This window comes from Euprymna scolopes, chromosome 13 (assembly GCF_053919585.1).
Source record: "Euprymna scolopes isolate OS-2025 chromosome 13, ASM5391958v1, whole genome shotgun sequence".
Lineage (NCBI taxonomy): Eukaryota > Metazoa > Mollusca > Cephalopoda > Sepiida > Sepiolidae > Euprymna > Euprymna scolopes.
In genome coordinates this window covers 83411308-83439294 of record NC_136494.1, presented here as the reverse complement: position 1 = coordinate 83439294, position 27987 = coordinate 83411308, and the positions used below count along the sequence as shown (strand labels likewise).

Genomic DNA, 27987 nt, shown 5'->3' with positions numbered 1-27987 from the left:
CTTAAGGAGGAGATAGGCTCTGTCTATCGCCCGGCTTTCATACTCCTTCTTTGCCTATTGGCCAGGCGTAGAGGTACTATCACAGGGACTCGGCTGAATCACCCAGTGGTTGACCTTGTTTCCTGACTAGGGCAATGAACGTCGCTTCTCCCCACTCCCGCCACATCCCATCCCCCTAAACTGGACACAGTGGGGTGCTTCAGTGCCATATATGTCGGTGCAGTTGGACTGGGCTGGCTTTGCCTAACGGATTGAGGGTACCGGATTGACAGTTCCTGGCTGCTGTTTCCAACTGATAGTACAGGAGCCCTAACTCTTTGGTAGCGCTTAGAGCGGCTGCTCCATCAACAGTTGTAAAATATTGGGATGTTTGTAGTGCCATGTCGCGCATGGAAAGGGACCCTGCACTCATTCCCGGTGGGCTTTCTTGAGGCCACAATCCTGTGGGTGAGGACAGCTGATGGTCTACTTGTAATGCATGTCTGGTATTCTGCACAACTACTTGTCCATCACCCCCTCACTCACTCACCCTAACTGAAACTTTTAAATAAAATAAAATTAAATGACAGCTCAAGCAAAAGTTACGTTTAAACCAGGACCAAACTCAAAGAAAACCAACCTGCCTCCTCCCTTGAGGCTTTCATTTACTAATATCCGCGGGCTTAGAACTAACTTAGATGATGTTGAGTCATTTCTCCTTGTAAACACCCCGGATATCTTAGCATTAAGTGAAACTAACCTTTACTCCTCCATTTCCTCTAACCACTTTAACATGCCTGGTTATCTCCCACTCTACCGTAAGGATTCGGACAGACATATGCATGGACTTGGAGTCTATATTTGTAACACCCTCCCCCTGACTAGAGAAACAAAACTAGAATCAGAGGACCAGGCCTTTATGTGCTTCAGACTAAATATGCAACACAATATTAGCTACTTGTATTTTCTCTACCGCTCTCCCTCAAACCAAGACTGTACCCTAATAAACAAAGTCTCAGACAGCATAGATATAGCACTCTCCCTCGATACTAGCGCACAAATACATGTATTTGGTGACTTCAATGTCCACCACAGTAACTGGCTAGGATTCTCTAATCACACAGACGTAGCTGGTAGCGCAATACATAGCTTCTCTATATCCCATTCCCTATCTCAGTTGGTTACTTTTCCGACACGTTTCCCAGACCAGCACGATCAACATGCCTCACTTCTAGATCTCTTTCTGACAACGGTTCCCAATGACTGTACAACAAATGCCCTCATCCCACTCGGGAATGCTGATCACGCTGTGATAATGGTAGAAATCAGCCTAAATTCTCGCCCTAAAATTGAAGACCCACTACTCAAAACAACGAGGTATTACAAAAAGGCTGACTGGGAAGCCATCAGGGAGCTCATCAGAGATGCCCCATGGCAAAATATCTTTACTCTTCCAGCGGAACAGTGTGCAAATGAGACCACTGAATGGTTCAAAACTGCTATTGAAGCACATGTTCCCGCACGGAAATTCTATAGCAAGCCCCACTCCCCCCAATGGTTTACTTCTGCTTGTGCAGCTGCCATTTGTCAAAGGCAGCATACATTCTGCAGATTCAACCGACATGAGTCCAGCTCAAATAAACAGAAGTATATAGCAGCTAGAAATAATTGTAAGAGAGTGATAGAGACAGCTAAGACAGATTACTCTGAAACCACCAGAAAACGCATCGAAGCACAGAAATTAGGAACCAGGGATTTTTGGAAAATCTACAACAGCGTAGTAAATAATGGACAGTCAACTATTCCCCCACTATCAAACGATCATGAGGTTGCTTGCACGGCAACGGACAAGGCTAATCTGCTTGCCAGTTGGTTTGCCTCAAACTCCACACTGAACTCGGTACACCACTTACTCCCTGATTTTCCTCTGCGAACAAACGCCTCACTAGACGATTTGAAAATCACCCCTTCTCAGGTACATGCTATTATAAAAAACCTAGACACCTCAAAAGCGTGTGGACCAGATCTCATACCGCTTGTGCTATTAAAAAAATGCTCTGCCGAGGTTGCTCCAGTTCTGTCCAAACTTTATAATAAATGCCTTAATGAATCTTGTTTTCCCGACTGCTGGAAAACCGCCTCTGTGGTACCAGTCTTCAAGAATTCTGGTGAAAGAACTGACCCACTAAATTATCGCCAATATTAGCCTCCTCCCGCTTTTCGCCAAAATATTTGAGTCCTTAGTTAATCAAGCCCTAGTCCAACACCTAACAGCTGCTAAACTCCTGACTGACAAACAATATGGATTCAGGCAAGCCCGTTCAACAGCAGATATCTTAACTGTAGTTTCTGAACGTATATACCGTTCATTGGATAAAATAGGGGAGGGTAGAGCGGTGGCCCTCGATATATCTAAGGCTTTTGACAGGGTATGGCACGATGGTCTTCTAAGGAAAATTAGATCATATGGAATCACTGGAAGAATTCATAATGTAATTAAATCCTTCTTAAGTCATAGAAAAATCAAAGTTGTCCTCGACGGTCGTACATCCAAACAATACGACATAAATGCGGGAGTACCTCAGGGGTCTATCCTTGGACCTCTATTATTCCTGATATTCATAAACGACCTCCCTGATAAAATTGTTTCGGAGATGGGTATATTTGCCGATGACACCACTCTCTATAACAGATATGAGGGGAAAACAAATGAACACATATCCAAGGAAATGGCAGAAACACTAGAGGATGACCTCCAATCCGTAGTGGAATGGGGGACAAAAATGGTTGGTCACATTCAATGCTGCTAAGACTAAGCTTGTCTCCTTCAATAACTACAAGAAACCTTTTCTACCACCAATAGCAATGGCTAAGAACACATTACCTGAAAGTACTTCTTTTAAACTCCTCGGCCTAACGTTTACAGGGAATATGAACTGGAATAGATACATTGAGAGCATTGCCAAGGCTGCTGCAAGGAAGGTTGGCTCCCTCTACCGTGCTAGAAAACTACTTACGCCTGACAGTATCCTATACCTCTATAAGGCAACCATTCACCCATGTATGGAGTACTGTTGTCACATCTGGGCTGGTGCATCTGCTGCTTGTCTCTCGCTCCTGGACAGGGTTCAAAAGAGAGTCGCCAAACCTGATAGGTCCTGAACTGTCATCTAGGCTTCAGCCTCTGCCCCATCGACGAGATGTTGCATCCCTCTGCCTGTTCTACAAATACTTCAATGGTGAATTCTCTGACGAACTGCAAACACTTGTACCTCCCCGATGTAACTACCCCCGACAAACCCGACAAGCTACTAAGTCTCATCCCTTTACAGTAGGGATCCCTAGGTGCAAGAAAGCCTTTTACTCCAATAGTTTCTTCCCCAGAACTGCGGGTCTTTGGAACTCCCTTCCGGGATTCTGCTTTCCCAACTGCAACGATATGCAGAAGTTCAAGTGTAATGTCAACAAACATCTTTCTACTCATCTCCCTTCATAATTACCCCGCTAATTAAGTCCCTGATAGTAGCCCCCTGCTTCAAAGTGGCACTGTGCCTTGTTTGGGGTGAAAATTGAATAATAAAAAAAAAAAAAAACCTTATGAGGAATTCTTGGTAAAATTATTTATAAAAGAAAAATAGATGACGTAAGTGCCATCAGCTATAACCGAAACCAAAACGTAGGAAGAATCCCTGGCAAAATTATTTATGACAAGAAATGGAAGTACATAACAATTGAACGACCCGGATGTAAGCGTGACACAGAAAATAACACACACGCTATCGTATTAATATGTAGATAATTTAATAAACTAATTGGTGAAGATACTTTGTGAACCAAGAGGGTTACAAACAATTGAATTTAAAGAGACGGTTATAATCTTAAAAAAAGATCTCTTTGTTGGAGTGTCAGAAATAGCAGGTGAATGTCTGGCATCTAGTCGAGCAAAGGCAACAAAAGCAAAGTGATATCAAACTTTTTTTAAAAAGTGTTTTACGATGCGAGTTAACATCATTTTATCAAACTTCTAATCACCAAGTGTAGTGTTTACTTACGGTAATGAACACTTTTATATTTGTATAGTGGCCATTCGACTTATTATTAAATACTTTTGAAAAGAAAATTAAAAGTTTGAAATGAGCATGTTTATTATTAAAATGCAGACGGAATGGACACATTTTTTATGCATGCAGTATCTCTATAAAATCATAGAATAGCATTTTCGTTAGTCTGTCATGCCGAAATATGAAATAGCATGTTTGTTAGTCTATCATGTTGAAATTTGAAATAGTCTTTTCACTATTATTTTTGTTTTATTTGGGTTTATTCTGTATCCGGGGCCGATCTGAAGGCTAACTTTTCATTATTTACTATACCAAGATGTAGTAGAGGCTACTACTCGTATTTATGAATTGCTCCACTCATACTTGAACCTCACCTTATAATACTAATCGTTCAGGAAAGGAGGATCAAGAGTATTTTTTTTTTTTTTTAGTTTTTGATATAATTTGACAAGCTCATTAGCGAACATTATGAGCCAGTCAATTTTACTCGTGCTAAGGTGAGTCTTCTAAGTAACTATAAAAACGGCATTTTTTATGATTAAAATAATTGGGTTGATTATGTTACAATTAAAATTGGTAACTGGTCCTGGATATGACCTTAAACTATATCCGATGGTGATGCCCCAGCTTGCGGGTTTTGGGGAGTGTGGAGCCACCCTTTAATTGCTATTGCTCCCAGGTCCACTCTGATCCTGAGTGGTAGTACCTGTTAGGGTCTCAACTATGTGTTAAATAGAAACCGACTTGAAAGCAGCAAATATATTCTGTTAAAAAATATTTCTTCAAAATCTTTGGATTCGGCATCAAATAACCCGGAAAGGGTTGATATGCCGTAAAACAAAAACAACCAACTAAAATTGGTAAATTGCAAATAGTGTATTTTAATTTTTCAAACTATTGTAACTTTACAATTGAATTGAAAAATATTGTATTAAACCGAGACTTATTGTGAGATTAACCTGCAACTACTATGAGGGAGGACTCCCACTCTTGTTCTGTGAACTTTGATGTAAAATGTTTACTAGCGATATTAGTTTATTAATTACGTTATATCAATTATAAAAGTTAATTATTATTTAACTAAGCTCCAAAATTAGTACTTTACCGTTTAATGCGAACGGATCCAACACAATCCAACACATTATTACAGATTAGCTTTCCAATTGTTAACTCCACTTCCAATATTTCCTTATATAAAAGATTTGACAAAATTAGCTAACTCTACCTCAAGGAATGTAACTCCACATACCTAAACATACAATGTGTGAAATTATCTTTTGATTTTTTTTTTTTAATGTTTAATAAAATAAATAATTTATTACACCAAAACGTTTTTTTTTTTTTTTTGATTTTAACATTTTTACTTGCGGTGGGTTATAAGAGTTAATGAGTGTTAAGTGGACGATGAGATAACACCGTGATGATCAGTAATGATGAAACTTGAGTACGTATTACTTATGTAAGACGATGGCTCCACAAGTTATGTTAGACTTGAAAACCATCATGTTATACTCAGCTAGGAAGCAGCCTTACGGTATTGTATTCCACAAGAAACTCTGCTTATGGCATTTTCATTTAGTTTTAGGCACAGATAGAGAGTGAGAGAAATTGTTGATGGTTATTATAGCTAGACGAGTATTTGCTGCGAAAGTTTTACAGGGGGAGAGGAACCATAGATTGAAGCTCAGTCGAGCACATAAAAATGAGATAATGCAGAAATAGACTTGTAACGTCTCGCTTGTGAGAGAGAGAGAGGAAGTAGATGATTCATCTAAAATTCTTAAAAAACAATGCATCGACTGTAGTCAAGGGCGAGCTGAAGGTTCCTTTTATAATTGACTACTATATCAAGAATGTAGAGAAAGGCGCCACCCTATTTCCTTGGATTGCTCTACTTACCCTTGATCCTTACTTTATAATGCAGGTGTTTAGTAAAGGGGCATAAAGTATGACATTTTAAAGTGTTTTGTATCTTTCGACCAAGGGTTGAACCCTGATCACCTCATCCATTAGTGAACACTTTAACTATTACAACACACGTCTACAGCACCGTGAATAAGAAACTTATAAAATTGTAACTTCTTTTGAGAAATTGATCGTCTTTTAACCAAGAAAGTTTTTGGGTCACATTAAACAAAAGTTAAGAAACGTCAAAAAAGAAAGTTTTTGCTCACTGTGCAATTCTTTGAGTTTTTTCTGATTACAAAACAAATACTTCTTGTCAAAGAATGTTTCCAAGTGTCTGTTCTGCCACTCTTGAAAATCGTACATCACGACATACACCGGTGCCGTTCACCCTCAGCATTCCTATTTCCCAAGTGATTTCCCATCTATTCTTTCATGCAGCTGTCTTGGTAAACTGCCAATTTCTTCTGGGTTCTGCCAATTCAATAATCCTGTGAAAGATTAGGGCCTGCAAAGCTTGAGAAATTGTAGAGTTAGTCAAGCAAATAATGTAGGAGTGAAGAAGTTGTGTCATTACAATAATTATATATATATATATATATATATATATATATAATTTTAAAAGAAGTTTGAAAAATATTATATATACTATTTTAAAAGAATATATTTTTAAAATATATATATATATTTATAATATTTTTAAAATATATATATATACGTACAATTTAAAAAAATGTTATAAACACAAGCATTATTAAATCATTTTTTTTAATTCTTATTTTGTTTTTAATATTTTTATGGGAATCGCTCCAGACAAGGCATGAAGCCACCTGATGTAAAGAGCTAAAAAAATGTCACCTCAAGGTCAAAAACTAGCCAAAGATAAGTGATTTTTTTTTTTTATAGAAATCACCCATATAAGGCATGATGCCACTTGATACAAGGAGCAAAAAAATATTACTTCAACGTCAAAAATCAACCAAGGATAAGTGTTAGATGAATAGATTCCAACCCAGAAAACAGAAATTCTTGCCTTTTGTCAAAACATCGCTTGTGGAATGTGGGAACTAAACGAGGAAGTAATGGACACAAGAGTTACAAGTTCATTTTCTACTCTTGTTATACAGGGTGACCCCCAAAAAACAAAAAAGCATAGAAAGTATATCTAGAACATGTGCTGTAGAACGGAGAAAAAAAGGCCAAAGACCCTAGTGTTTTGATGTGATGTTTTGAATATAATAAATTAGTTATAACCAAAGTTTCATTTCATTCGGACAAAACACTTAGAAACAGTGCCTAATTAGAGTTGGGGCCCGTTTTTTTTGGTCACCCTGTACAAATAGTTTCCAACCCAGAAAATAACAAGGCTTCTCCCTTTGTCAGAAACATCGTTCATGGAATATGAATACTAAAGGACAAATAAGGAAAGCAAGAGTTACAAGGCTTGGTGACTACTGACTATCTACAGGGTGGTCAAAAAGTCAGGTAACATTTTAAAGAAAAACGATATTAGCAAGACACGTATATTTAAGTACCATACATTGAAATATAAAATGAAACAAATATGAAATATGTTTATTTTGTTAATTGTCGTCCATTTCTCTCTATCAATCGCTGGAAGCGATTAACCACTGATTATGTAACACGTGTAATCATGTCAGCTGATATCCGCACAATCTCCTCTTCAATAAATAACTTTAAAGACGCTATTGTATCAGGCTTCTTGCCATAAACGCTATCCTTTACATAGCCCCAAAGCCAGAAATCAGGAGGGGTAGTTTATATATTACACTCAAATATTTAAACAAATAATATTAAACGAATAGAGATTATAATGGATCATATTGTTTTTTCTACCTTTAACATGTTACCTGACTTTTTGACCACCCTGTAGTTGTAGAGACGTTTCTACAACTGTCACGGGCCTGCCATTTTGTGGCTATTCAGACGTCTGTTTGCCATTTAGTTCAATCCACGGTATCCACCGCATGAAGTTGCGAAGCTTTCAAGTCCTTAGTAATTTAATCCCAGGTCTTGTGTGGGCGGCCAATGCCAAACAAACCATCCAGACTGCTGAAAGTAAATCCAAGATCCACTTTCTACTTTCTAAATGAGTTGTTCCAGAAAAAAATCCAACAAAGATGTGTGATGACATTTTTCAGATTGTCTTCCAAGTTTTCTCCATGGAATGAAAGACATAATTCCTGAAAACTTCACTTGGAATGATGAGCTCTGGAAAACGTGAGAAATTCAAAAACATTGGTAATTTCTAGAGAATACAAGTAGTTTTAGAACAAGCATGAAGTAGAAATTTATGGAGTGGTGATTCTTGCAAAGTTTTGGGGATTCCTGTTTTCTTAGAATCATCATTTTGTACCATCTTCCTTAATAATCATTGAAATGCTGTTTCATTAATATAGCCTGATAGTAATTTAAGTATTTAAATTCTTTTTGACATATTCTTGTTAAATTAAATAATTTTTCTTTTTAAGCTTTAATTTTTATATTCGTGAATAAATTTTATGCTCTACCTGTATAAAAGACGCAGTACTTTTCTCACATCTTGGGAGGTGCCGTTCAGCACATTCTTTTCTCCTATCTTCAAAGAATACAAGATTTCAAAATCTGGCGGCGATGTCTTTTTCTCTTCCCTATAGTCTTTTTTGTCACAGATGAAATGTTAGTTTTTCTCTACATTTTCTTTATTTTCATGATAGCTGCTCGACTGAGCTCCAATCTTTGTAGAACATTAAAAACAAAAGCTTGTCTAATTTCAAATTGTCTTTTCTTTCTCATTGTAGCTAACGCTAAACGAAGTTTCCATGGGGATAGTTTCTTTCCATGAACTACCCATCTGGTAAACGAATATCACAGGCTGTTTCTCAGCTAACTACAACATGGTCGTTTTTAAGACAATATTAAATTCTTGTCGAGTCGTCCTCTTGAATAATCAAATTCTGCCCAATTTCGATTGTCTCCAATCCTCATCTGACAAGCATATTAATCTTTATCCTCAAGGGGCTTTTTCTTTTTGACTTGATAAGCAGTGACTTACTAGTACAAAAGCAAAATACCAATAAAATTATTATTAAGCAAGCAAAAAAACAAAATAAAAAAACTATTTCTTTTTTATCAAAATGAACAAAGATTTTGTAAGTTTATATTTTATATTTACTGAAAAACTTCGATTAATTAAAAAAAAAATCATGATTGGTTTATATTGAAGAATCATGAAAATTTTACATATGATAATGGTAAGCTTCTGTCTTGCAAGACAATGGCTTTCCGCATCTGATGCAATGCAGCATCTGCTATGGCTATACAGCCGAAATTGGAGTTGCCTCTCAAGATGCAGGCCTGAGTGCGTGATAAGGAGACTTAGGTTTCCCAGTTTCCAAGTGTAGCAGATAAAGTCTGATTGAAAGGCAAGCCAATACGGTCGGAGCCAGCATAGCTGCAAGAGTTGCTGAAATGTGTTGCAGTGTTTCACCATCTACCTATCGGGACTCCAAACCGGATTTTTGTCAGGGTTTTCTCTCTTAATCTTTGCTTTTACCAGCTCATTCACAAGGCAGTGGATTTATTTTCTCATAGATGATGCATTAGTTTTGAAACTGGTATGCTTCACTTTATTTGGACTTTTGGCTAAGAGCAACGTGTACAAAGAGAAATCCTGAAAAACTTCAAAATATCAATTAGTATAAAATATTAATATTTCCAACTTTTATTGCTGCTTTGTACGGATCTGAATCCCAACAAATACAAAAACTGTAAAAATGTCTCAATTATTTTATTAAGTGTATATTTACTTTCTTTATGACGCTATAGATCTTTAACAAAAGATTTTTTTGTTATACATAAATAAACGTAATAAATTTAGCTGGATTTGAACTCTGTTTGTTGCTTCTGTAATCATTATCGATAATAATGTGGCCGTCAGAACTTTGCCACTAAAATCAAGTTGATATTTCAAATCAACTACAATATAAAATATTTAAGAAATATTTCTCAGTCAGTATTCACATTAATAAAACACGTTTCAGAAGACATATAATAGGTTTTAAAAGGAAATATTTTTATACAAATAAAAGTCAAGAATATTAAATCTAATAATTGCTAACTCGTTAAACAAATTTGTTCAAAAGTCTTACATAACAAGAAATCTGTTTGTGTTGGCTTGTGTACAATTTTCCAATCCTGAATGATTTAGAAATGCATAAACTGGCTTACTGGTTAGAGACAGCATTTGATCCGGATTTTTTATGGGTGTTTTGATGTATTTTTAAACAAACAACATATTTAAATTCCTTCTTGCCTAAATAGCATTATATTGATATACTAACAGGACCGGTGTTTCGGCGTTGCCTATCAATTTCTCTTAAAAAAGAAAATATTAAAACAACAATTCTAGAATAAAAACACAAGCAGAAAATAACCGAGTTGTATCCGGTTCACATTATGTAATTTATATGATTGAAATAGGATTTAACTGTTTTTTTTATATAGAGAGAATAATTTTTATAAAAATCGTTTTGTATATAAGTAAATATAAAAACCTAAATTATTGTGAAATATGTTTGGCTTCCAAATAAGAACCAAATATTAACCTTCATATTAAAATGTTATAAGATGCAATTCCTTTTATTATTAGTAGTATAAATAACTATAATAAAATTATAAACAGTATCAAACGGGATTATAACAAAACAATAATAAAAAAAAATGTACTGAAACCGACATCTTGTTAATGTCTGTACTCATAGTATTGTACTGAAGCGGTACTCGGCCTAGACTAGTTGAAGAGGAAATTTCACGGAGCATGACATTCATAAGTGGTCTCCAGTCGCATGTATATCCCCGGTAGATGACAATGTTAGGTTTTTGCAACTCTTGCAGGGAGGTGTCGACGTCCTCCTACATACAGCGCCTGTAATTCACAAATGCGTAACCCATCTGGTATTGACCAGACTCGGCATTGTTTAACCGATGATCTAACGAGGACCAGTGTGTCAACGTGATTATATAAAAATGCGAGAGACGTAAAAAGAAAGGCAATATGCATAAATATTAATAATGAAGTGAATATTTTAGTATTGCTAAACTGACATTCTTATCTTCCATGAAACTGCTTTGTGAAAGAAAGAAGGGAGCAGTTATTTTTTATCAAAAATGTGCGGTAGGTAAGAGAAAAAGAGTAATGTGAAAACTGGAATGCAATGTTATGAACAATTCGGTCTCTATGATATTTAGAGGATGAGTAAGATATATTGATGCAAGAAAAAAAGATGAACACATTTTATGGAAACATGCATGAGAAATAGACATAAGTCGTTAACGCAGCATATGGAGCATTTGGTTCTAAACCTATTATATCCAATGAGATAGAGTAAAAAACATCAACTTTACTTTATTATATAGAAGATGAGATTGGTAATCAGCAGCTAATATATTATTTAAATGAGTAGAGATGTGCACATGTTCACAGAAATTGCATTGATGAATATCGGCTATAAAGTATTTAGGTTGAAGGATTTCTTTTCTAGCTAATCTTTTAGCGATCTCACTTTCAATTCTTCTTCAAAAGTTGCTAAACTTGTTATGTCTTTCTCCAGTTCGTATAACTAGTGGGCTCCATGGAAATTCCACAATTTTACCTTTTATTTGCTTAATATTACTGACGTGCTTACAAATAAAAGCATTCTATGAACGACTGGTGCAGACACAAACCCCACCATCATTGAAATTTGTGACATATTTCCATATCATGGACGTACAGCGCAAATATACCTGCAGAGAGAAGATTATTGTACGATCTTTGAAAGATACTACACTTTGATCGTAGCCCAAAGTCAAATAAGGTATTTTTTAATACGAGTTTCATGTTGGACCAAACCGTCAGCAGATGAACTTTTGAAAATGCCTTTTTTTCTTAGCATCTTTGGTGATTGGATGTATCATATCTTTTAAGAAAATAGTGGATAGTAGGTATATACGTACAAACTTAAAATTGTTTCAGTATATTATCATATAGACTAGTGGAACCCCTAGAAATTCTACGGTGCTCTCTACATAAATCTCTATAATTTACTATTAATAATATTTTTTCTGAAATAATAAATGTCTGTCCGAGTCAATACCATAAAATTGTTATTGTCAGCTAAATATTCTTTGAATAAAAAAAAACATGTTTCTTTATATATTCATTTAAAAGTGTAGCAATTTTATTCTTTGTAAAAAATATTTTTTACTGTGAACAGCAAAATATTTTTCAAATCAATAAAATGAATGTTGCATTTGAAATGTATTTATTGTAAACATTGTACTGTTTTATTTGGCAGAATAACATTTCATTTTAGAACAATTCATTTTAAAATGTGTAAAGTGGGAGTTCTTTTATGTTTAATATTTACTGTTCTAGTAGATTGGACAATAGAATTCGATTTGAGAACAATTTCATTAACAATGGGTAAAGTTGAGTTTCCTTTGCTGATTGGACAGTCTCATGTTTTGTATATGTGTGAAAGGTGATAACGTACACACAAACAGGAATGCCTTAACGTATTACTATATAGATAAGAAGAGAAAAATAACAACCGTAATAAGAAAACGTTGAAAGTGTCAGAATAGATATATTATAATGAAAAAAAAAACGTGATTGCATGAACGTGGTTTGGTACAAAATAAAAAAAAAATAGCAATGGGTCTGAAAGGATGGAAAGACGGAAGAAAATCATCTTTTCTATTGTCACAAAACAGTCCTCTCAGCTATTATCTCCTCCTTGGGGGCGGGGAGAGTATAGTATATGTTCGTTTTCATGATACCATCCTCCCAGGGATTACCTTTTTTATTGGGTAGGGGCAGTGCAGTATCTGAACTGTTGTAATGGTAACATCCTCCTAGGTATCTTTCTTTTTTGGAGGGAGTAGAAAGACAGAAAATACTGGAATTCTAAGCGGACTTATTTTCACTTAAATTTCATGGAAAGCCATCAATCATTATTAGTGAAAATGCACACATTAAACAACCGTTTCAAAAATACATGCATTTGCAGTAATGTTTGAAAGAAGTGAAGACTACTGATGTCACTTGGACTCTAGGTAACACCACATGGTTTTACCAGTAAATACTCATATAAGAACTCTTGGTAGGTAAATAATAATGTTAAGGAAACATAACAAAAGGGATTATGCATGGTAGTCTCATGAATCCTTTTATTTCCTCATGCCATTTCGCTCTATCCTCCATCATAATAGATCCTGGATATGACCTAAAACTATATCCGATGGTGAGGCCCCACCTTGCGGGCCTTGGGAAGTGTGGAGCCACCTTTTAATTGCTATTGCTCCCAGGTCCACTCTGACCCGGAGTGGTAGTACCTGTTAGGGTCCCAACCATGGGTTAAATAGAATCTGACTTAAAAAATATATACTCCATAAAAAATCGTTCCTCAAAATAACTAGATTCGGCATTAAATAACCTGAAAAAGGTTGATATACCGTAAAACAAAAACAACCAACCAATCCATCATGATAGGTAGGTCTTCATGGATGTCTTGTGAGTTATCTGTTAGTTGTTCAATGCAGGTTCTGTGTTGGATAGTGTTTTCACTGGAGATAATCATGCAATCATAAGAAAAAGAACAGAAGTGAGTAATGAGACTGCATACCTCTTCCTGATAATGTAAAGATGGGTTAAAGTATCATGTAAGCTTTACTTCTCCATATTGAATGAAATATTCTCGAAGTCCTGCTATGAAGACATTAATAGCTCGAAAAAATTATTCATCCGTTCAAGTTGAAATTTATGGACCGAGCAGCGAATGTTTATGATGAACAGAACTGAAGTTATCATCAAAATTTTGACGTTCACCTTTTCTTGACCGTGACTTTTCACCTAGATATCCCCAAATTAAATCAATTTTGCCAGACCATGACAAATATTTTGATCAATCTTGGTGACGATCGGTCATCCAATGTGAATGCTGGCCTGTGGACATAAAAACAACCAAAAAAATCAACAAACTCAAACAAAAACATAACCTCCTAAGCGAGGTAATAATCATGTCCTAATATAAACGCCTGTGGACAGACCAGATATAATACTAATAAAATATTTAAATGATAAAATGTGTCTTAATTAATATTCCTGTCCTGACTGATATTAATATTTTATATGAGAAATTTACGAAATTTCTTTTCTAAATAAAAAAAATGTGATGTAGGATGTAGACAAAATGTGCCAGCATCATAGATATCTGGGTAAGATCCATCTGGACGGTTGTTTAAAATGAATAAAATAAATATACAATATACAAACCTATAACGCACACACAAAGAGGGGGTAATGTCTGATATGACAACAGAACAGATACTACACTTCCCTCTAATGCCTTGGAGGATAATATCATGATCACAGAACATATAGTACACTATACCCTCCATAAAAAGGAAGTAATACTCAGGAGGATGGTTACATGATGATTGAACTACATTGCCTTCTCAAAGGTAATGCCAAGACAGATGGTCTTTTTACAACAGAATAGATACTTGTTCACACAAAAAAGGAAGCTAATAATCTATATAAACGTTAGTATCATTATCACAGAACAGAAGCTATACTATCTTCCTTTTGAATAAAAAGTGAAAAATAATCTGAAATAACATGGGGAACTGAATTGAGTATTTAAAGATAGTTATCATATTTTCTTTTTCAGAAATACCAAATCTCCATCTATATATATAAAAGGCAAAATGTGTGTGATCATTTTATGTATGTCTCGCAAAGGCTTTTTTCGCCGCCATTCTCGGGGGGGGGGGTACTATCGCTTAGAAGTATTTATATACCCCTACATAATAATATATAGAATTCGGGAACGCATGTCGGGTCTAGATTTATTTACATCGACTTTTATCAAAATTGCGCTATTTCGCTGTGTCGCCTGTTTGTCCTGCTTTTTAGTATAAATAAAGTGAAACTAAATTCAAACTATGTTCTCGGCTTTCGCACCGGAACGTCCAGAAAGCAATCAGCTTTTTATCAATGCGGTAGAAACCTTATGTCAGACAATTGCTTTCATATAGACACCCCTATTTTTTATGGGGACCGACATGTTGGGAAACTAAACCAAAACAAACTTGACTGCGGGATTGATATTCATAACCTTTTTTTTTTTCTTTTTTCGCTTTCGGCTCAAGTATTCGAGTTCGAACCTCACCTCCATCAAACTTTTTTTGTTTTTTCAAACACCCGATCACCGCCGGACCGTTCGTTTTTTTTTTTTTTTTTAGAAGTTTTAACATTGTTTTTATAATATTTGGTAAATTTTTAGATTAGGTCCGCCTCCACAATGTTCTTGTAAATGACGACTCATAAAGGTTTTCGACTATGCTGAATACGGAAATCGCATTGAAATTTTGCAGAAATAAGGAGTTATCGAGATATAAAAAGTTGTATTATGCATTGTATTCTTTGGCGGCAGTCTGTATTACGCGCGTGCGCGCGCCATAAACAAATCTACGCACGTAACAAAGATGACCGCCAAAGAATAGAATGCATAAAACAACTTTTTATATCTCGGTAACTACTTCTTTTTGCAAAATTTCAATGCGATTTCCGTATTCAGCATAGTCGAAAACCTTTAAAAGTCGTCATTTAAAAGAAAATTGTGGAGGTGAACCTATACTAAAAAAATACCTAATATTTAAACAGGGTTATTACTTCGATTTGTAATCATTTTACCCCCCCACCCCACACACACACGCCTCTAAAAACCCGGGCAACGCCGGGTACCCCCGCTAGTTATTAATAAAATTAATAGTATAGTTTTGGTTTTAGACATATACCATATTTCCATTGCTTATAAATATTACGGCTGGACATGAAACAATATTTTGTTACCTTGTTAAATCTTATAAGATTTTATATAATTTTGTAAATATTTGCTATTACAGACATTCAGCAAAGATTCCAAACATGGAAGGTTCTGTCTTACACACTTATTTACTTACCAATCTTTTGCTGAAAATGTTGTTGGCCTCGCATATACAGCCTCACCCAGTCTTGACATTCCGGGAGGAATCTGTTCTCCATGTAAGTAACTTTGGACTGTTCGAATCATAATGCTGTTGAATTATAACATAAAAACAAGATTTACATGATTTAAAAAAAAATGTAATGTTCTCACCACTATGAATATTTGTATTTATAGCATGCTTTGGACAGTGTGTCTTGTAGCATTCTTCGAGTTTATAGTTGAACTAGCAGGGAGACCCGACATTGCTCGTGATTGAAAGATGATCAACAAATATTTCACACTCCTATATTTTTATCATCGAAATCCGTGAAATCACCGGGGAGGAAGCTTCACATGTCTACATGCAGTAACTTAGTCCAAAATTCAAAAAATGTTTATGCATTAAAGTAAATAAACATTTTGTTGTTTATTTTCGATTTTAAAGACTAAAATTTATTCATTATTTACTCAAAAAATTGCAGAAAAAAAAAAAGAAAAGAAAAAAACACGATTTGATTTGTATGTAAACTGAACTTTATTCACTACTAGCAGATATTTTTGTTATCAAAATCGGTGAAATCGCTAATCAATTGATTGCGCGCTCTAATTTGGGACCCATCGCATGTTGTTGACAAGTTCTGCATAGTTTCTGGCCTTATTGTTGCCAAGAAAGTTCTTCACGACCGGAACAAATGCCTTTCACGCTTCCAGTTCCACTTAGTTCATTGAGTTTTCAAAATCTAGATCTCTGATGAGCTGCCGAATCTAGGAACCGTCAATGATGATAGATTTCGACTTTTCCTTGGTCAATCCTGAAAAGCCCTGGCACAAGTAAGTGAAGCAGTCACCGTACCTGTCCAGAACCTGGGTGAACTGCTTAATTAAGCCAAGCTTGAGGTACGGCATTCGGAAGAGGATTCTCTCTCTGTCCACCAGAGGGTTGTTGCCGACGTTGCTTTCTTTGCAAGGTATCAATCTCTCCTGCACAGGCCAGTTCTTCTTCGTAAATGGGAAGATTTCGAGGTTTTATGAGTTCAAACCAATTCGTATTAGACATAATCATCCAGAACTATCGGATCTGCTTGTCATTAAAATAAACATTTCCAATCGGAAGAATCATCCGACATGGCATTTTACCCCGCCAACTTCTAAAATGTTCCACACAAGCTTATATGTGAACAAAAACGGAAAAATGGCATCTAGCCATAGCTCAAAAACTTTACCTAAGTAGGCAAAACCAATGTGATTTTTTTATTCAACGCATCAGAGTTGTCCTACATTATATGAAAAAATGCAGACAACAAATTTCTTTTTGAGCAGTGTAACATTATCGTTCGCTTTGCAACAAACATCATTTGAAGGAAATTTGATGAGCCCAGAGTTTGTTTTTACATTCAAACACTTGACTTATAGAGATATTATACTGTTCCCCACTAAGTTGCCGGCACTGGCCAAACCTTGGCTCAATCTAACCTGTTTAAAGTTTCCAGCTGATATATACATCATTTGCTATTCGTTTATGCAATAATTAGTCAATTCTTGAATTGCATAAGTGGTATAATGTAAAGCAGTGTATGTTTCCTTTGTTACTTTACCATGAATGCTATTCCAAGTTTCTTCCAGGAATGCTATTCCAAGTTTCTTCCAGGAATGCTATTCCAAGTTTCTTCCAGGAATGCTATTCCAAGTTTCTAACCAGTCAAAGAATATAGAGAGACATCTATAATTGTCATCATTATCATGGATTAGTATATTTTTTGTGAAGTCGACAGCCTGTATATGGTGTTTTTACATTCAGTATTGTCTGCCATATATAAAATATCTGTATGAATTCTGAGATTTCTACATAGTTTGCCAATCATTCCTGTTTTCTTAAAGTCAGCAATCATTGACTAGAGTATTCATGGAAAATTTGCAGAATCAAATTAAAATTTTACCTTTGAAAATTAGTGGGAGAAATGTCCCTTAAAGTCGATTGATTGAGATTCCTGGCATAAAGTTTATGTAAATTAGAAAATGGGTCAGTTTTGATGTTATCCAATCATGATTTCTATTATAACAAACTTTGGGAACATCTTGCATTTGCTTTGATCTTTTTGGGCATGTCAATTGTTCTTAATGCATTTTAATATATCGAATAAGAAGAAATAAGGTCTACATTTTATAACGATATGGATTGAAGGCTTTTCTATGTTACAAAAGAAAGATATAGATTTCTATTTACTGTATTATAATCTGCAATTACATACAGTACCCTAAACATTATCTCGTCTAAGACTATTATTACACGTTTGATTATGTCAAATAGGTTCTTAGCTAGAAGACATTTAGTTAGCATAACATGCACACCGTTCTATTATTGTGAGATTACACTGCTCGGCATGAAAGCTAATGCACTTATGGCGACTTTATTGCTGTTGTCGGTTAAACCAATAATGTTACCACTCTTATAATCAAGACAAAGTTTTAAATGAACTTCATCAACAAGTTATGATTTTCTGCACTAGTAACTTGAACCTACTTTTAATATATATATATATATATATATATATATATATATATATATATATATATATGACAATATACAGTTAAAAGTAAAATAATCTAATTTATAAAACTCACTATGTCTGTTAGTCTGTCTGTCTCCATATTTTCAAACTCTACCTCTTCCAAAACTAAAAGCCGAAGAGCAGCGCTATGGGCCTCAAATTATTGGATTTTTTTATGAACCGTTCTTTTATGGGTCTTAAGCCAGTTAAAATGGATTTTAAGGGTCCAAAAAGGGGTCATAATTGAAAAACTCGTTATACATTTTGTGCATTTATCTTAGTTTATTTTTCATCAGTTTATATGCGTGTCATCTTCATACAGTGGTAACGTCACCAGCTTTGAATGCTAGAGGTTTTCTTTCGGTTTCGATTCTAGCTGATAGCACTCAAATACTTTTTTTTACGTTTGAAATCATGACTCTATAATAATATATACAAAATCTGGACAAATTATATATCATGTTTAAGCGTGTTTTACGAACGAGCAAACCCGGTTCACCCTCCCTCGCTAGTTCAACATATTTACTAGTTTATAAAGAAAATGTATTAGAAATCTTTTGAAAAAATCAACTAAAAATATGACCGATTATTCAATAAAAATTGTATTTATTATTACAAGCTTAGAAAATATCTCTTGTAAGACTACACGTTCAATAAATTAAAAAAAACATTTTTCAAGTTTCTTTTTTAGACATAAAGAAAATATACACTTAAAAGAAAAAAATGATTCACAATGATAAAAAAACTCCCTTAAAGATTTCTTTGAAAATTATTATTATTAATAATAATAATAATAATAATAATAATAATAATAATTAAGAAATAAAATGACACTTTTTAAAAAAATATGACAAGCAGGACGCCTGGCATTGCCCGGTTGAAAAATATACTTAAATATGATATTTTGATTAATGCAGATTTCGTATTTATTATTATATTGGACACAATATATAGTAATGATTCAAAAAGTTGAAAAAAAAAAAATAACTCGTGCGTTACCACTGAGAATCGAAACCGAAACGTTTAGCTTACGATTTACTTTTTCCTTTGACATGTTTGCTGCAAAGTTAAAAATTAAAACATGAACCAACAGATATTACGTTACGTATGCATATTCGTAATACCACCGTTCGACTTTTACCTGGCAAATTCCATTTTTCACATTTTCATAGTTTTGCACCGATTTTCCCCGGATAAAACCCAAATATAAAGTTTTGCATGGGTTCAAACACTCTATATATTATGTTTCGTGTCTGTAGACCAAAAACTGACAGGAGTTTAGTAGGCAAATTTTCTAAACAAGTCTATATACACATACATAAATACTTGGTCTGCCAATGAATAGGTAAGATTTTAAAAATTAATCAGTTATTGAAAAAATAGATTTTAACAACTTTATTATGCACAAATCTACAAATCATGCGGCAAAAATTTTCATCGATATCTTTAATGCTTTATTTCCAGGTTATTTCTCACAACGGAAATATCTCTTAGCCCCCTCGCTTACTCGATTTGAGTGATTGTAACTTATTTTATGGGGTTATCTTAAAACGAAAGTGTTTGAAAGTGACCCGCCTAGAAAAGTCCCGGCTCTCAAAGAACGCATTGCAAACGTGATCGAGGCAATACCGGTAAATATGCTGCAAGATGTATTGGAGAACTTTTATATCCGAATCCAAGAATTCCATGCCACTAATGAGACCCATTTGAAAAGAGTAATTTTTTAAAATAGTATTGCTTCATCATTTAAAAAAATGGTAAAGCATATAAATTCCATTTATTTCCATATATAATATTTTGATTACAGAAATTCCTCTCTGGACCAAATTACCGTAGGTTTGCAATAACAGATGCTGCATACAAATTTATTACGTCTAAACTATTATCCACCATCTTATGCAACTTTAGAACGCTGTTATATATATATACACACACACATTTATTCGTTATAATAAAATTCTACATTACATCCGAGGAGAAACATCATCACGACCGCCAATATCTTTAAAGGAAGTAGTTTCTATATTTCCTTCTTAACTGGATTATACACTCATAGGCATACACTTAGCTTTCCACTTCCCGATCAAAAAAATAATTTCTCCCTGCAAACATTCCAGCTATTCTCATTGGCTAATAACATAATAATCTATTATTCCAAAATAAACACCTTCTTACAGAAAATGAACACGTCAAACCTTTACAAGTCTGGCCGCTCTCTTTACACGAAACAATAGTTTTATGAATATTCAACCAAATACAAAATTATTAAACGCTCATAATCATAATGTTGCGTACTTATATCCTCACATTTATGCCCAACTACTCCCTAAAAAAACAATCCGTGAAACAAAATACAATTTACGGATATCATTATTTTTTTTTTCACTTACGATTATACTGAGGAAACCAATAACGGTGCTATTTTTTTTGGGGGGGGGTCGCTTTGTTTTAGAACAGGCCGTTTCCTTCTCCACAAGTTTTTTTTATTTACATTTTTTCGATACCTATGCACATATTAACATCGCACATATACGCCTCCCAAAAAGAAAAAAAAACCCTCTGAAACGTAACATTTTTATTAACAGTTACCATTGTTTACTTTGCGTTTCTTGCATTAGCAGCTTAGAATTCAGTTGATGACCTAATACCGTATGTATGTGTTTTATTATAGACAAATTAGAGACATTTTTCGTTCGTAGCTTAGTATTTGCACCTCATGATTCTTACAAAGATTTTCAAGATTAAATATGGAGCAAATATTCAGACAACCTGATCCCCTCATTCCCACTCACAGGATGGAGAGTCTATTCCAAGAACCGTTCTTTATATGGGAATTTGCGGATGACAGAGGAGGTTGGGGTATCCATTCTGAAAATCGTTCTTAACATGAGGAAGTTGGGAGTTGGGAAGCAACAACAATCGTATTTTATTGCTTATACGAGGGGGGCTGTTTGATTATAGAGAAATTTCTTTGTGTTTTAAGATAAATGTTTACCTTAGATCTGCATATACACTTTCCTTTAAAATGACGACTTTTACTTTCCCCTATGCTGATTCAGAAAATCTCATTTATATTTGGCGAATACAAGTAGTTTTGAACAAATTTAATTATATCTGCCACCCCCAAATTTCAAGTAGTTTTGAACAAATTTAATTATATCTGCCACCCCCAAATTTCTTTGTTGGTTCATAGTATTTGCATGCAGGGATCCTGACGGCGATTATCAAGGTTTAATTTGTGGCAAATATTTGAACAACCACCCTCACTACGACAATGGGGTGTCTATTCTGAAAGCTGTTCCTAACATGGGGATGTTGCCAGTGACCAATCCGAAAACCGTTCTTACTATGCAGCAACAACAACAGCAACAACAACCATACTTTAATTTTTCCAGGAGAGGAAAGGAACATACTTCCACCGAGCAACGCCGGTTAACAGGTCCTGCTAGTGTATAATAAAGTTGTTAAAATATATTTTTTCAATAACTAAGTAATTTTTAAAATCTTGATTCATTGGCGGATCCTGTATTTATAAAAAGGTTTTTGTTTACTATAAGCTTTTTACGCAAGTGTAAATCATGGTGAATATCTGCATCAATATAATTACGCATAATGATTAATTAAAGATGATCATTCTATCAGAAACCGAAAAAAAAAAACTAATAGGAAATTAATTAATATGAATGTCTAAAAGAATATGCAAATTAGCTAGCTTTTTTTGCAGATGAATGCAATTCCACGATGAATATATAATAAAGTTGTATTTTCTTTTATTAAATAAATAGAAAAGAGGGTTTTTAATATGAATATCAATACACAAAAATAAATAAATGAATAACGTAAATTTATAGGAGTAAAGATTATGAAGTTTCCAATTTTAATAATTAAACTCCAAAATCTAAATATCATTTACTTGAAAATCTCTTTTAATTGCATGTGGTCAAATAGAAAATAAATCCGTGTCTTTAGGGGGGGGGTTACTTTTGAACCATTTTTGTAATAACCTCTCAATTACGTACAGTACAACGTTTATTTACTTCCAGTCGCGTTTTTAGACGTTATTCCGTGACATGAGCAGGTTAAGTGACTTTAGTACAACTGTCTACATTAGTCACGTTAGTATGCTCTCGTTCTTTCAGCCATGCACGGCTAAAATAATTCGCAAGTGTATTCTTAGTATCACCTGCACTTAGAACTGAATTTTACCTAGCACTTTATCCCCTATGTCATGGGTACAGAAAGATTTCAGAGTTCGACAAGATACATACGAAGAAGGTCGGGGGTTATATCGGCGGCAACGTTGTGAGAATAACACTCAAGATGAGAACAGTAGTCCGAATAATACAAATAATACAAATTATCAATGCTCATATCAAAGATTCAGATATATGTTTTGAACTTTTGAAATATATGCGATGAATCTAAATTATCAATCATATGTTTTCTAGAAGTTATTAAGTTGTTAGTATATCGTACAGAGTAATTCCTCTATATGCTATAAACAACCACAATAACACGTTTTGTGCCTTTGTTATAATATATATGACTGACGTGGTTGCGTGGAGATTTTACTGTGCTTTTTGCATCAAACTTTGATTTGAATTATCTGGGATACAGTTCTCATATTAGATGTTATTCTCACAATATTTCAGCCTGATGGAACCTCCGACCTTCTTCAAATGCATCTTATCGAACTTAGAAATCTTTCTGTCCAAATGTGGAATCCATACAGAATTTCGAAAGGAATTCTTTATTTAATCCACAGAGGGTAGCATGCTTCTTTTCTGTCAACCATGACCGGGTGAATGTTTTCAGTAATTTGTATTTGTATTGCAAGTTTGCAAACTGACGTTTTTTTTTCATTATTATTAATAGTTAATATCTTTCAATATTAACGTTACCTTTTTTTTTTTTAATAAAATGAACTAAAGTGTTAAATTTGCTGAATATGGATTCCAGGTACGAATACAGATCCCATCCCACACTAATCACTCGGATTCCTAATGTTTTAAAACTCCGTGTATTTGCAAAAGAATATGTGTTATTCTATTTGACACCAATTAAGGATGCACTGTGTGCATTGAAAATTTATGTACTTAGTATTCTTTCGTAGTTAACTTTAATATACTTATCCATAACTATCAATTTCTAATGTAACTAGCAATTCAGCCAAGCTTTGCTCGGGCCCTATCTACTGTTCATAACTTTGTGTGCATATATATATATATATATATATATATTAAAAAGTTTGACTTATGTCCAAGTAACCTACATCTATAATTTCAAGTGTTTAGACCCAGAATTGGCGAAGGAATTTGGTAGAGTCTGTAAAAGTCAACTCTTTCAACTTTGACCTATTGGAAGCCAAATTTTCTCCCAAAAGCTGATTAAAAAGCTTGCTGCATGTGTGAATACCCTTTATGTAAAATTTCAAATGTTTAGACCCAAAATTGTCTGAATAATTGGCTAGAGACGGCGAAGGTCGAATCTTTTGAACTTTGACCCCTTGGTAGCCAAATCCTCAGCTAAAAACAGATTAAAAATTTTCGGCCAAAAACGGATTAAAAAGTTTGCCCTATGTCTGAACACACTTTATATAAAATTTCAAATGTTTAGACCAACAATTGGCTGGGAGGTCAATTGTTTTTTAAACTTTGATTCCAATTTTGACTTCTTAACATTTATTGTTTTGGACTTAAATCAAGTTAAAAAGTTTGATCAATGTCCAAGGAACCTACATCTAAAATTTCAACTGTTCAGACCCAAAATTAACGGAGGAGTTTGGTAGGGGTTTCAAAGGTCAAATCGTTGAACTTTGACCCCTTGACAGCCAAATGTCTGACCGAAACCCGATTAAAAAGATTTGTCCAATCTCAATAGTCCTTATGTCAAATCTCGAGTCTGTAGTCTGAAAATTGACAGAGTAATTTGGTAGGGAAATCTACAGACAGACTGACAGACGCACAGAAAATTTCACTTTTATAGATAAGAAGTAAAAAGGTTTCAGTTTTCTGTTTGTATATTGTTAAATAAACGAAATAAACTTACGTATACCAGCATCGGTTAGAACAAGGACTCATGGCGCAGCTGCTAAATCTGCTAAATTATTCATTTTTAAGTGACAGTCTTCTGGAGACTGAAGATCCTCAATATAGGTGATACTAAAAATATAATGAACAATTAATTTTAGACTTCCATCCAGTCATGTGTGATGAAACGAAGGCAAGTTGCACCCGTGAATTAAATAAAATGTTCTGTTCGAAATTCCGTACAGATTCCTGTGTTCGATATAAAGATTCTTGAGTTCAACAAAACGTGTATGAAGAAGGTCGAACATTACATCAGCCGAAATGAGGAATAACATAATACAGTTAAAGAGCAATATGGTTTTTGGCAGGTTGAATCGGCAACATAGCCGACCGATGCTGACGTCATGTGGAAACTTAGAATTGTTAAATGCAGATATAGGAACGAAATGAGTTTGAATAATATAATACACGAAATAAAGTATATTAAATCTAATTAAAAATAATTAAAATAAATAAGATTAAAATAATATTTAAATGAACGAATCTTTTTTGAAAGAGTTAGGTAATAAATTGTCGGAAAAAAAGAAATGAACGAATCACTTTCCAAAGGTTTCAAACATTTTTTGAAAAAGAGGGGATGCCAAAAAAGTTGGTGTTGCTTCTTTTATTTATTTCTATTTTTTTAAATCCAAACTATTAAAACGCATTTCTTTCTTATATCCGCATTTTCCAATTTTAAGTTTCCACGACATAAGCATCGGTCGGCCATGTTGCCTATTCAACCTATGAAAATCCATATTATCAGTTAGAACATAGCACAGTATTGTTTAAAAATTGCGAATACCGGTAAAAAAAAAAAAATGCGATTTACGATTCGGGGAAATCTGTCCAAATTAATTCCCATTTTTACCCCCACACCAAAAATGTACATGATGTTTTTAATAACTCTGAAATCTAACAACACACGTTGCCAATTAACGTATAATAATGTAGTAATTGTCTGTATTTTTGAGATGAGGTGTTTTCATTTATTGAGATTGTCGGACTGACTTCCTCATCTTGGTTGTTATAGTCACAACGTTTCGGCCGTTTTGTCCCCCGGCCTTCATCAGGTGTTTTGTATCGAACTGAGGAACCGTTTGTTAGGAGTCTCGAACCCAACTCTTTATTATTATTATTACTACGGACTCCAGCTAGGCTCTGGGACATAGTTGCTGATTCTCTGTTTTGAATGTTACTTTTCACTGCCTTCGTTCAGGATTGAACTCAGCACTTTTAGGTAACTGTAAACTTTGGTACAGCGTCTAAGACCATTCGGCCATATGTAACTAGGACAATTCTTGGTTGGTTTTTGTTAATGTTAAACCTATGTTGTTATTCAAGGTTTTCTCTCTCTATTAGAGGTGTCCAAATTGCATTCAGCTCTATGCTTGGTTTGCTCAGTAGGTTGTTATGTCCGAGCATGTGAGCTGTTTCTTTAAGTTTTCTCACTTTCCAGTGGGTCTCTCTGTTATTTTACTTCATCCCATAGGGGGCGATGGTCCCCCCTCTCTATCCAGACATGGTTGGCTATACCCGATTTTTCCGTCTCCCCTTTAGTTACCGCTTTTTGGTGTTCTTCCACCCTTACTTTAAGAGGGCGGCATGTTTCACCCTTGTAAACCTTTCTGCAACTGCATGGGATGGAGTATATGCAGTTCTTGGTCATGTTCTCCCCGATGCGGGGCTTCACTTGTACCAGGTGTCGTCTGAGTGTTTACTCGCTCTTGAATACCGTTCTGATGTTGTAGGGGATACATATTCTTTGAATCTTTTCGGAGATGCCGCGTATGTATGGTAGGCAGACTGTTAGTGGTTTTTGGGTTTCATTTTCCTCTCTTATATTATTAATACGTCTGGTGGATAGTATGGTATCGGGGTTGCTGTTACAACGGAGGGAGGCTATTTATTGTCTCTGCTCGATGTTGTAGGCAGCATGCGATTCCATGTTTGATACTGTATGGGTGATGGGAGTTGAAGTGAAGGTAGGCTTGCGATATACGGATGTCTTAAACCCATTCTCTGTGCGTGATATGAGTATATTAAGGAAGGCCAGTTGGTTATCTTTTTCTTTCTTCATTGTGAACTGTATCGATGGTCTTATTGAGTTCACATGGTCTAGGAGAGCCTGGATGTCTTCCTGATAAGGCCAGAGTATGAAGGTGTCATCAACATATCTTATCCACATGGTTGGCTTTAAGGGAGCTGAACCTAAAGCCATGTCTTCGAAGTATTCCATGTATATGTTCGCCATCACTGGTGGTGATGGCGAGCCCAAAGCTAGCCCCTTCTCTTGTCGATATAGGTCAGTACCCATTCTGAAGTAGGTTGTTTCTATGCAGAATGTCAGCATTTCCATTAAGTTTGGCAATGGTACACTTGTACGCTCTTCTATGGAGAGGTCCGCAGTTCGATACAAAACACCTGATGAAGCCCGGACGGCAAAACGGCCGAGACGTTGGGACTATAACAACCAAGATGAGGAAGTCAGTCCGACAATCTCAATAAAAGTATAATCATGTAATTTAGTTCTCCGATTTGCGGTGTAACACGTTTGTTTATAACTATTTTAGCATACCAGACATGATTTTTATTTTAGTAATTGAAAATGGTAATAATTTGAAGAACTACTAATCGAACAGCGCATAATCAAGTAAATAAGTTGTTCGATTTCCAATATGATGCGTGTTTGATAATTTGTATTTTTAGGTTTCCTTGCATATTACTAATCATATTGGCCGGGGACAGCATTTTTATGGTACTCACTCCATGCAAGGCATGAAACAGTATCTGTTCTTCAGAGGCTGCACTTCAATTCCTTGTTCTCTGTCAGTGGAGGGAAAATCCTTCACGACTGAGACAATTTTTATTTTTGTTCCTTTTCTCCACATTAAAAAACGACCCTGGTGTCTAACTCTGTCCCGTGGGGAGGCATTGTAAATAGCAACAAAAGGTAAAAAACTAAATGTTGTAGCCATGGGAAAGAGCCATAAAGAAAGAAGCTAAAAACAGCCTTTTAGCTAGAAAGAATATATTGTAAAAGAAAGTGAATACAAAGAAAGGTTGTCGGTAATTTCAACTGTCAAGTTAGACGGTTTGTAATCTTGCCTCGTGTCGTAATATTTCCCCATAGGAATATTAACTGTCGAGGTTTTTATCATTGTTAGAAGAGTTCATTATGAGTGAATGGGTAAGTCCCTATAACACTAACCAACAATAAGTATGAGATAGATAAATTTTGACCCAGAAAACAGCAATTCTACTCTCTTTATTAGAAGCATCGCTCATGGAATGTGAGGACTAAAGCACAAAATAAGAGAAGCGAGAATTACGAGGCTGCTGAAAGTAAACCCAAGGTTCACTTTCTACTCTCCTTTATTTTGTATTTCTTTTTTGGCAGCAATTTTCAAAA

At 34.9% G+C, this 27987-nt stretch overlaps 1 protein-coding gene across 1 annotated transcript in view; it reads left to right on the top strand.

Moving 5' to 3' along the window:
• Positions 1-27987, top strand: part of LOC145292291 (ADAM 17-like protease) — an 872700-nt gene that overhangs the window by 635731 nt on the left and 208982 nt on the right. Inside the window, exon 10 of the mRNA XM_080138617.1 lies at positions 15897-16035. Coding sequence (XP_079994743.1) covers positions 15897-16035 — 139 coding nt within the window. The remainder of the gene's footprint in view (positions 1-15896; positions 16036-27987) is intronic.